The sequence below is a fragment of the Apis cerana genome, linkage group LG2 (assembly GCF_029169275.1).
Source record: "Apis cerana isolate GH-2021 linkage group LG2, AcerK_1.0, whole genome shotgun sequence".
NCBI classification, from domain to species: Eukaryota; Metazoa; Arthropoda; class Insecta; order Hymenoptera; family Apidae; genus Apis; species Apis cerana.
In genome coordinates, this window is record NC_083853.1 from 15,736,262 (window position 1) to 15,748,362 (window position 12,101).

General features: G+C 35.3%; 2 protein-coding genes across 3 annotated transcripts; both read right to left on the reverse strand.

Moving 5' to 3' along the window:
* Positions 1–220: 220 nt before the first annotated feature.
* Positions 221–6,144, reverse strand: LOC107992469 (splicing factor, suppressor of white-apricot homolog). Of its 2 annotated transcripts, XM_062071740.1 has the most exons (9): positions 5,834–6,136; positions 5,525–5,758; positions 4,371–4,540; positions 4,057–4,259; positions 3,677–3,899; positions 3,324–3,406; positions 3,051–3,221; positions 1,155–2,920; positions 221–880 (listed from the first exon to the last, which is right to left on the reverse strand). In XM_062071740.1, exons 2-9 carry the CDS (start codon positions 5,719–5,721, stop codon positions 718–720), a joined length of 2,976 nt encoding a protein of 991 aa, XP_061927724.1. In that variant the 5' UTR covers positions 5,722–5,758; positions 5,834–6,136; the 3' UTR covers positions 221–717. The 2 variants fall into 2 exon arrangements, with proteins under 2 accessions (XP_061927724.1, XP_028519957.2); XM_028664156.2 differs by having other exon boundaries at positions 5,525–6,144.
* Positions 6,145–6,865: 721 nt separating this feature from the next.
* LOC107992472 (beta-1,3-galactosyltransferase 5) lies at positions 6,866–11,287 on the reverse strand. The gene is made up of 2 exons (XM_017048354.3): positions 9,691–11,287; positions 6,866–9,552 (listed from the first exon to the last, which is right to left on the reverse strand). Exons 1-2 carry the CDS (start codon positions 9,821–9,823, stop codon positions 8,447–8,449), a joined length of 1,239 nt encoding a protein of 412 aa, XP_016903843.2. The 5' UTR covers positions 9,824–11,287; the 3' UTR covers positions 6,866–8,446.
* Between the last annotated feature and the right edge of the window lie 814 nt (positions 11,288–12,101).

Here is a 12,101-nt window from a genome sequence, read left to right on the forward strand (position 1 = left end):
TCGATGCGAATTCGACTAGTTTCGATTTCACGAACCGAATCACGATGATTCGGGTCGCATTTCCGTGTCATCGATTCATCTTCGTTCGTATCTATCGTTCGTGTGTGTATATATATATATATATATATATATCTTATTCAATTGCGCGTTATATTTATATTATCCATAGTCGGATAAAGGAGAAGCAATAAATAAATTACAGCTGATCAACAGTACGATATCTTGTTAAAACTTTCTTCTTTTTTATTCTTCCATTTTTCTTTTCCGTTGATTTTTTTTTTTTTTTTATTTCTCATTGGACAAAAGTTATATTAAATTGAAAAGGGATTCGTATCAAAAACGACCCTTGCCGATTTCCTTTTCTTCTTCGAAAGAATTCATCTTTCCAATTCAATTTACAAAATGATATTCGTTACGCTAACGCGTTACATTTTTTTTTTTTCTTAATTGCATCGCGCAAGGAACGATACTTAATCGAATCTAAAATTACGGTGAATCTTATATGACCGAAGGATCGTTTTTGTTACGAACCCTTCGATTATCGTCGACGCATTCATTAATTATCAACATAGATATCCTCGAAACTATGTATACATACGTATTTACACGCATACTTATATATAACTTGTATGCGTACACGTATATATGTATGTATATATGTGTCGTATGTGTAGATAAGTTTTTACGCGCGTATGTAAATACGAGGAGAACATGCTCTCAAGATGAACTCGAATCCGAATACGAGGAGTTGCTTCCCTTTCGTCGCGCGCTATGATGATGCCTTCGAGACGGTGTTCGCGACGGAGACCTATGCTTGGAAGAGGACTTCTTGCTCTTCTTGGATCTGTGTGATCGAGAACTGCTCGGACTGTCGTGGTTGCTGCGACAAACAAACGATGAATGCGAGAGAAACGGAGGAAGAGAAAAGATTAACGAGAGGAAGGAGGAAGGGGGGAGGGACGGGGGCAGAGAGAAAGAACGAGAATGAGAATGAGAAAGAGAGAGTGAGAGTGAGAGTGAGAGAAAGAGAGAGAGAGAGAGTAGAGAAGAGAACAAAACGAAGAGTAATTAACCAAGTGATAATGATCGCGTCGCTACGTCGCGTCGAACGTAATGTTACGCGTGATCTAAATCGATCGAAAAAGTCGCGTTACCTTCTGTGAGAACTTTTCTTCTTTTTATGTTTCTTGTGAAACTTTTGCCTATCTGTGTAACTTCGACTTCCACTTGGACTCCTCGATCGCGGCCTAGACCTTTTCCCGGTCAAATCGGCGCTCTTCAATCTGTCCATTAAAGAATTTCCACCCGTGCTCCTCGAGTCGCAAGAAGATTTTGCGTCTTCCAACGACGGCGAGGGGGACGGCGACGGGACGGAATGCACCTCGTCCGAATCGTCTTTTCTCGTCCCTATTTGATTTACAGTAGCCGCCGTTGCCCCGCTCCCCTTTGGTAAACTGCTACTCTGTATCTGGCTCAAAAACGCAGCCGCTTTCTTCTTTCTCTCCAATTGGAGCTGCCTCTCCCTCGAAGTAGCGGCCAATTTGTCCCGCGCTGCCGCGACCAACTTATCCTTGATCCTATCTTCCGCCTGCTTGTGCCTAATCTCTTTCTGGCAATCTTCCAGAATTTCGTCCGTAAGATCTACCAACTCCTTTTCCTCGTTTTTCCACTTTTTCTCCGTCTTCCACGTTCCACCGACCTCCTTCTCGACCGAGGTCCCGAGAACGACGAGCGTACACTGCTCGTTCGAATCTTGCGGCGAGCTCGGCTTCGAATTTCCATCTTTGCTCTCCTCCTCCATATCGTCGTCGCTCTCCTCCAACAAAAGTGCGTTCCGTTTCTCGATCACCCCCGTCTCTCCGTCCTTTGGCTTCTTTATCGAGAACGACACCGTCGTTATCTGTTTTACACCCTCTGTGCTCGCCGCCGTCGTTGCCGCCGCTGTCGTTGCCATCATCGTCGTCGTCGACGTCGTCGTCGACGTCGAGGTCGTTGTCGTCGTAGTCGTGGTCGTTGTCATCATCATCATTGTCGTCATAGTTGTTGTCAACATTGTCGACATGGTCGACATGGTCGACATGGTCGTCATAGTCGTAGTCGTCGTCATCGTCCCCGTGGTCGTTGTCATTGTCGTCGTGCTCGTTGTCATCGTCGTTGTCGTCGTCATCGTCGACATCGTCGTCGTCGACGTTGACATCGTCGTCGTTGCCGCCGTTGCCGTCGCGGCAGTCGCTGTCGTTGTCCCCGTTGCCAATGCCGTGGCCGTCGCTGCCATCAGTGTCGTCGTCTCTTTCAATTTTGGCTCGCACTTCTTCTTCGCTTGTATCATTTTCACCCTTTTCTGAACCTCCTCCATCCTCTGTTGCTTTTTCTGCAATTCCTCCAACTTCTTCTGCTTCTCCTCTTGGGGCTCCTGTTTCTGCAACAACTCTTCCTCCGTCAATACCTTTGGGTTTACCGCACCCTCGTATATCGTCAACTTATGCGCGTAATAACCGTGATACTGATGCGATAATTCGAGAAAATTGAATCTTGGATCTCCTTTGTTTTTCACGATCGCCTCGAAATCCCTGCCATTTTTCGCCACGTAACTGGCCATTTTGTCGATAATTATTTGTACATCTGCCGGTGGAACGATAAAAGAAGGTCTGCTCAATTGTTTCTGGGACGTAGATCCGTACGGTACCAACGGTAGCTGAGTCTCGCTCGTCGTCATTTGCGACGAATTGACCATTTCGTTCGCAGATGGCAGTATATTCGCTACGGTGATTTGTAACGGTGATTGTATCTGTCCATTTGGTCCGTATATCACCGGGCCATGGGAGTACTGTACAGGCGTGATCGCTGTCGTAGCCATCCCCGTTCCCGCTGCCGTCATTGTCCCTGTCCCCGTAACCGTATTTGAATAAGCATTATAGCTCTAAAAAAAAAAAAAAAAATAACAAGAATTACACGCTTTTAGACCCCATTTCCGTATCCCATTTCCCCCATTCCCCGAATCCATTCTTCCATCTTCTTAGATTAGATTAGACTTTTCCCATATTATATACCTGTCCTGGCACGTGATGATAATATCCTATTCCGGTGGCCGATTGAATCGTGGTCTCCGAATGTTGGGCCGGTGCTTTCGATGGTGGTGGTTTCCCCGTTATTTTATTTACAAGCATCGAATAAGCACAATCCGCCGATGGTTTGTATTGTATACTCGGTATACTGGGTGCCTAAAAATCACCGATGAATCCGAGGTAATAAATCGTATTAAGCGGCGTCGAACGGTTTCAAAAACGTACGAATTAACTTTATCACGAGTTGCGAATACACACCGCTTCGATCTTGGTGAACGATGACGCCAAGCTCGGATGAAGATACGGTTCATCGTCTTGATCGGATGATCCTTCTTCTTGTTCTAATCATTCAAAATGAATACAAGTTTTAAAGCAACGTCCAGATGTATACAAGTTTACTAATGATTCCTATGTGTTACAAAGGTTAATACGGATCAACAAATATAACGTGGAAGTACTTACGGATGGAAAAGCTAAGTAGAATCAAAGTAGATGTGGGTAAATAAATCCTGCTTTAACTCTCTTCGATTATTTTAACACGACAATAACAATTTGAAAAATTTGTTCCGATTAGATGTGAGATTCTTTTAAATAAAAAACAATATGCGTACCGGATTCTTCTTTCTCCGGCTGTTTTTCGGGATTATATTTCCCACTCTTGATCGCATCCAGTATACATCTATAATATTGATGAAGCCGTCCGTCTATCGACAGGAAGGAAAATTGTGGATTATTCGCTTGCTTCGCCTTAATCAGAATCTCCATTTGTCCACCTTGACGACTTATAAACAACGCCGTTTTTGTTATGATGGCATTCAGTTTTTGCGTTTCCGGCTATAATGAAAAAAAAAAAAAAAAACGAGAAATAAATATCATATCGATGTACACTCGTACATCATAAATTCTATTACGCGTAATAACTTTTTCTCCGATTCAATAAAACAATCTTATCGATCTTATTGTCGTTTTATATTTTTTACTTGTTACCAACCAATGGAATGCCTTCTGGAATTTCCAAATCGCTCGGCGGGACGAAAGCCTGATCTTCTTCTTGAGAACCCTCCGATCGTTTCGGACTCTGAGAATCGTCACACGCGATTTTCGATCCGTTTCCCTCCTCGTTGTAGTCGTACGCCACTTGACTGTACGTATTCTCAGAATCCAAAGCTTGATGCAATCGTTTCATTTCCTCCTCTGCAAATGAGACGACAATTATAATAATATTATTTCTCCGTTCTTCTTCCATTTCGTTTATAGACGTTAACTTCGTTATAATTTCGTTATAAATTATTATCTCTTACTCACCGTGATAAACGGAATCTTCCATTTCATTATTATAAAGAGACCGATACCGCTCTTCGTCGCATAATTGTTCCACTTTTATTTCATCTTCCGTCAAGATTGTTCGTTGATCGAACCCACCTGTCGGTGGTTCGTATATCCGCAAGTCCCCCAGAGCACCGCGTCCATCGTATCTATACACATACATAAATCAATTTAAAGGTAGAAGAGATGATATGCGTTTCGGAGAATTTGCCCGATTCCGGCATCTGGAAATTAATGTCACGAAGCGAACCCTGCTTGAGTCAAAGTCAAAATTTCTCTGAAATAGAATACAATTATACCATACTCGATCACATATTTTTTCTTTTTTTTTATATTCATCCCGTTTATCTTTGTATATCTCGATTTTCTCATTATCGATTTGGAAATCAACGTTTAAAAATTGCCAATAAAAATTATATCGAAATTATAAAATCGTAACAACGACGTTAACGTTAATTGTTGATCCATTTATTCAAACTCTGTTATTGAAGAATCGATAGAAAGTTTTTAATAACCGATCTCACGAAATCGCGTATATATATATATCTCTTTCTCTCTCTCTCTCTCTCTCGCGCGTTTATTCGATCAACAACGAATCTTACATGTACGACCGTTTCTTTCACGATGATCGTTCGATTATATTATACCGTTCAATTTTGGTAACGGATCCAGAAGCAGTAGCGAACAACAGGAAACGCGTTCTGCGTCGTTATGTACATATACCGGTTACGCCCGATTCTAGAACGCTAAAATACATACCATGCTGAACGATTGTAGTACACCTACAATCGTCAGCTGCCGATTGTCTCTCTACGCTGTGTCTCACCTTGCTGCTGCGCCGACGGTCAGCCACAAACACCAACGTCACGAGAGCACGTTGCTCTACGGCCGTGCAGAGCGCGTATATATCGCGCTTCCACACCGCCTGTTCAAGCAGCCAAGACACCTGCAGAAACCTTAAACAGTCTCCAAATTGCTTATCCGTACGTAAACCATTTTTATGCTTGAATTTTCCCAATTGCTGCATTTCGTTTAGCTTCGATTAATCGTTCTTCTAAAGGTTATATGTACGGTGCATTTATGTAAGAATAAATATCCTAGATGATAAATTTGTCTAGGTTAGGGAAACGGACCTGTCTATTTTCAACGTGCTATCGCCCATCCATGGTATCAAATGCTTTCCTTGATCAATCATTTTCGCCTTGTCATCATCTCGAAATAATTTGCAGCTATATCCAAACACCAACAGCTCCTGTGGTTCCTCTTCTCCATTTCTTTTACGCAGAATGCCCGAATCTACCATCCAACGCTGACTTTTCGATGTCGCCATTTTCCATCCACTGATACTACTCGAGTTTGCGTTCCACCTTATATATATATATATGTAAGTGTATATGTTCAAGAGATAGCCAATAAAATTAAAGTTAGCTGCGAAACGCTACCAATACTGTGCCGATAATTTATATCTCTTCGAAACACGAATATTAACCAATTTCTACGATTTTTCTTATTTTATCGACAAACGATGGAAAAAAATATACCGACTCAAATTTTTTTATTTAATTTATGTCGATCAAATCGGTCGACTATAATAAAATTATATATAATCGTATATTTTATCAAATTGGAAATTACGAATATTAAAAATCTGTCTTCCCTTTTGTTTTTGTTATTCACTATCCCGAAGATATAAATTTTTATACTCGATAATTCTTCTATATAATCTACGTCTTATCTATCCTTATATAACAATATATACAATATATACTCGTTGAATATCGAGATACGTTACGTTTTTCGAGGTCATCGTTCTCTATTAAAGCCGAGCCATATATTATTTCTTTTCTTTTATTACATTAAAGATTAAGACATTGTGTAATCCTAAGAAAAAAGAAATCATGAAAGTACGTTTAATTGATAAATTTTGTCCTTTGTTGCGCGCCAAGAGCAAGTGCAGAAAAAAAGGGGAGGAAAAGTGGAAGGATGATCAGCGCTATTTCCAAAGTGCGGCGAAATATAGAAATAATCATAGCACCATCTGTTGAATTCTTTTCGAGATATATCTTGATACTCGAAAGATGGCGTCGATAGTCAATTTTTATCCAATATTTGTTCTCCTTTTACTATACTTTCCTGTCCTTTTTTTTTTTTTATATTTCATTTACGATATTTAAAAATAATGATACTAATTTCAATGTTTTGCCATATACTATATATACATACATAAACACAGAAGATACATATTGGATAAAAATAAAGCAAAATATTTTGTATCGTTCATCATCATTCGTATGTACGTAAATTCCGTGCAAGATATTAAATAAAAAAAACCTTTTTTCGAGCTATATAGTTGGCAACACATTTGAAATAATTATGAGCTTAGATTTTACGAATACGAGTCAATATGAAAAATTAAAATTAAAATTAAAATTAAAATTAAGGGAATATTTCATAGAAATCAATAAATCAGGATATTGTTAGAAAAATTAGATATATTTACGTTTGTTGTAAAATGATAGGACACATTCATGTCTGAGATTTTTTTATATTAATTTTAAATCGAGACAAGTTTCGTTTTCGAAATAAAATTATCGTAAAGCAATAACAATTATTTTATCGAAAAATCGATATGGAAAAAATTTGTTCGTATATGTCATTTACATATTTGTCTAACCTCGCAAAATACTTGTAATGAGTTTGTATAAGAATAAAATACAAATCGTTCGAGAATAGTAATTACTTTAGCAAAAGTATGGAATGTAGATAAATAATGACCGTATACATTACACACTTCTTAATATAAATCGATATCGGTCATTTCGGAAGGCATGTTACAATGTCATGTTAAGTCATTATTCATTATTTCGTGTATTATGTACTGATATGCACGACCAATAATACTGGCATATAAGTACAATATACATATAATTTAATCTTTATATTGTACGTTTCATTCTTCCCAGATATTCGTCATTGCTCCATTCGTATCTTTTCTTTATGGAAAACATTCATTTTTTTTAAATAATACGATATTTTCGTGATTTTTCAAAATTCATTAATTCAATCAAAAAGAAAGTCAATCCATTTCGATCAATCGCAAACCAGTACATGCATAATACACAATCAATCATACGATAAATACGTTCTTTCATTTACATCTTCGAATGTTAAATTACGAAATCGCGATTATTTCTTCTTCTTTTTCTTCCTTCCTTTCTTTCTTTCTTTCTTTCTTTTTTTTTTTTTTTTTTAAGAGAAATAAAAATCTTGCGTCGTCAAATCATATCTTAATGATCATATTCTTAATAATTATGCAGGCTGTTTATTCAATAAACTTGCTCGAAAGTTTATCGATAAAACTTTTAAATACTTTATTGTTGATCGCTTGATAATGTATTTCATCGTTGAAATAAAAAAAAAGACCTATTGTAATTTATTTATATAAGCATATATCATTATCTTAACAAATAATCGATTTCTGTAATCATATTAAATCGTTGCATTATTCTATTAATATCTAACAAAAACCTATCTCCGAAAAATATTTTAACAGAAACAGCCGCAAATTCTTAATTAGCGTTCGCTTTGTCATGAATACACAAACTTCAATCGAAATTAACGCGAAATTATGCGAATAGGAAGTTTTTCTAATCCTATTGCAAAATATTAAAATATTAAGTACGCTATGAGTATTAGACGAATATTATTATATTAGATAGTTAAGGCATAAAACCACGAATTGTCCGTTCACGAATATAAAAGACACAATTATATTATCACATTAAATAATAATTTCAATTCATGGTTCCTGTTCCTTCTTGATTTAAAGAAAAAGAAAGAAATAGAAAGGAAAAAAGAAAAAAAAAAGAAAAAGAAAAAGAAAAATTTCTATTACGATTAATTAAATATTCGAATGAAAAAAGAAGTTAATTTATTATTTGTTGCACCTAACCGAGCACAGTCGAATGGTGTATTTTGATCGATCGTCATATGAGAATCAAATGATGTATCGCGTAAATAGGATATGGAATATCTATTATTTTAAGCGTTGTTTATCATTTACATTTACTTTTACCATCAAATAATTTTTTCCAAAGATCAAATTGTTCGCTATATTTGACCATATGAATACTAATGCCTCGTTGAACATTACACGCACTATATGAAATCTTTTTGTTTAAAAATTCATTAGCGTGTATCCTTTTTATTCCCAATTTATCCGCTACTATACCAGTCACAAAAACATCTTCGAGTTTAAGATACGTTTGATCCAATGCGGCATCGTATAATTTACGCACGATATCACTGGATAAGAGATATGCTGGTCCGGTAGTAAAATCTGGAAATACGGCATGTTTAAATTGAGCTTGAGACACAAAATATTTGCTTTTCTTATTTCTAATTGGTTTCCACTTTTTTGCCAATCTTCCAAATATTACATTTTTATCTCTTGCATGTTTAATTGTAAAAGCTTGCAAACGTGGAACATTAATAAACATATCGTCATCAGTCTTTAAAAGAAATTTAACTTTGGAACAATAATTATCCACCCATTCAAGAGTAGATATCGTTTTAAGCGTCAAATTGGAATAGGAATCTAAAAATTTTCCGCGTATCACATCGTTGTAAGTTTTTTGCTCTTTTCTCAAAATCGTCTCCACTTTGGAATCCATAGTTGCACCTAACATGAATAAGATACTGATATCACTTCTTTGACCAAAATGACCCCATGTTTGTCTTATCGCCATCCTAGCTTCTAGATGTGTCGGTGCAGACATTATTATGATTACCAGATCCATTTCTTTACCAAAATTTGGGCATTTTTCTGGAATTGGTACCATATGACCAGCTTCATAAATAGCACGCGCAGAACACTCATTTGAAAGAACAGAGACATCTTTGGTCTCATTTATGATCTTTTCCACTCGTGTCTGTAACTTTTCGTTGTTTTGCTTGGAAACAAGAATCGATACGTTTGTCGTCTGAGGGCTAGATGTTGATTGCGTAGTAATCAAAGAATTTGAAAGATTACTAACATTTTGTACGTTATAAGTGTCAACGATTGATAATTCAGGAGAATCATTCTTAGACAAAGATCCTATACGAAGCTCTATAGTGACATTTGACCGTTGCTTATAAATTTCCTGAGACGTAGATCGGCCTGAATAAAATACAAAGTTTATTTTATTAAATATATTAAGATATACCATTAACGATAACAAATAAATGTTAAATTAATTTCGTTTTTCATGACGAGTGAACATAAAATATTATTCGAATACCAACATAGCATACTCACTGACATTTCGTGGTACATTATATTGAGAGACATCGTAATAAGTAGTGCGATAATATGCATAAAAGGTCAAGCAAATCAATCCCAGGATAAGAGTTCGCAAAGAACGACTACGAAAATGTAGTAATTGATACATGGCGATTTTTCTTTTTACCCTTGCTTATTCCTTCGAATTTTTCTTTTTTCTTCATCTACATTATTATTATGCTATCCGATCCGATTAACAACGTTACGAGTTTCTTCAAACTCCACAACAGTGTCGAATGTTGCAAAACTAATTGACAGGTATTTAGATAAAGAGATTATTTTCATATTATTTCATTTGAAATGATTATACGAAAAATATTTCGATTTTTCTCTCATTTTCGTCTCATGATATCTAGCGTATTTAGAACAGATGGTCGGTCAGTGTAGCAGCAATCATTAAAATCTTCTTTTTTTGACAATCTTCCTGTTGATCTTTTAATCAAAATATCTTGATCTTTCACGCATTGTGTTACACATTGGTGACAAACAACGGTTTTTAGTCCAACTATCCGAAAAAGATGGATTAATATTTACACGAACGAATTTACGTAACTTCATACGTTTCGTAAGATAAAAGAATCGTTCTCACTGCCATTGTATTTATTCTTTACCACAATATCGACATATTTTATATCGATGACATTGAATTTCCGATCATTAATCATCATCGACTTTATATCGAAAATCGCAAGACTCGTTTTCAAACGAGATATTCGATTGAACCAGACTTATCGAACGATAATTTTTTCCCTATCGAATATTTCTATTTCCTGATTTCTCTTCGAGATGTCGTTATGGCTACTTTTATATTTTCATTCGATCGTCCATTTTATGAAAATCGAGAAAGCTAGCTTAATCTTTTTTTTTTAAATAAATAATTATCAGATTATTAATTTTAATTTACATTGTGTGACTAGAAAAGAGTAGAAAATTTGTGATTCGAGTTAAATGTAAATCAGGCTTTATAAAATGAAAGATAATTGTTAAATATTTTATTTCATATCGTAAAATTTAAAAAAAAAAATGATAAATGAATAAATAAGAAAATATAATTATAAAAAGAAATAAAAATGAAAGGAATTGAAAGACAAAAAAAAATGCACAGGTATTTCGGCAAATTCGAGATTGTTAAATACAAACGTTTGATCGATAACCTATTTTTTCGTAACTGGCAAAGTGCCAGAATTTCAACTGATTACGCCTACTCTAAGAGAAAGCAAATGGCGTAACCTTATCGTAGGTCAAGAATATTTTCACAAAAAAATATTGCTAACTGAATAAGATAAATTCTTAACAATAGAATCGAATTATCGGATCGTTATAACAGGTTTGTAGCAATATATCGAATTCATTTGATTTTCATTTTTTTTTAAGTATCGATCGAAATATCATATATTTACATATATATATAAAATTATCGAAAAGAATAAATATGCTTATAAAAATAACATATTAAAATAAAAAATAAATCTTTGCGATAAATATTATGCGTTCTTGCAATCGAAGAATATTGTAATCATATTCAATATTATTTATATTCGTAATTTTATTCAAACGAAATTATTGTTTTTTTTTTTTTAAATTTTAAATTAGATGCACATATTTCGAGAATCGGTAAATCAAAGAAAAAATTTGCAACAATAAAAGTTGTAAATCGATGTATGTAATCAAAGAAACAATATTGCGTAATTTGTTTGAAAACGTCCAATTAAAATGTAAAATCATAACAAGATGAATACGTTATTTTTTTCTAGAATTTAAAATATCTAAAAAAATAAAGTAAGAATTTCTAAACACTAGAGAGACTCTAGAGAGAATCCACTTGACCTAAAACACCGAGAAAGCGTGTTGGTTCGTTAATGAATGGTCAATCAGGATTTTTTTTTGGATTAAAAAACTATGTGAATTTTTTCCTTCAAAAAAACGAGAGTTTTTTTTTTTAATGCTGAAATGAGGAATAATTATTTTATAACACATCGATTAAGCTCAACCATTGATGGAGTTAACCTTATTAATCGAAATGATAAACGAAAAATTTATTCGAAAATTTATTAAATATAAATTAAAGTAGAAGATATAAAATAAAGTAGAAGGAAGAGAGAAAGGAAGAGCAAAGAAGGAAAGAAAAATAAACTATTTAAAAAAATATATAGATAGACACGTATATTACATAGATATCTAAAGAGAAGAAAGACGACGCGCTGCGACACGATGGCAGTAACGTCGGATGACCGCCAACATTGACAATCGCGCGCAACCAATCGATGGCCCACTGCCACTTTGCTTCTGCCTACAACCCGTCTTTCTTACTTTCTCTCTACCTCTCTTTTTAATCCCCTTCTTTGACACACCCCATTCTCTATTTGTTCCTCCACTCTTCAACTCGA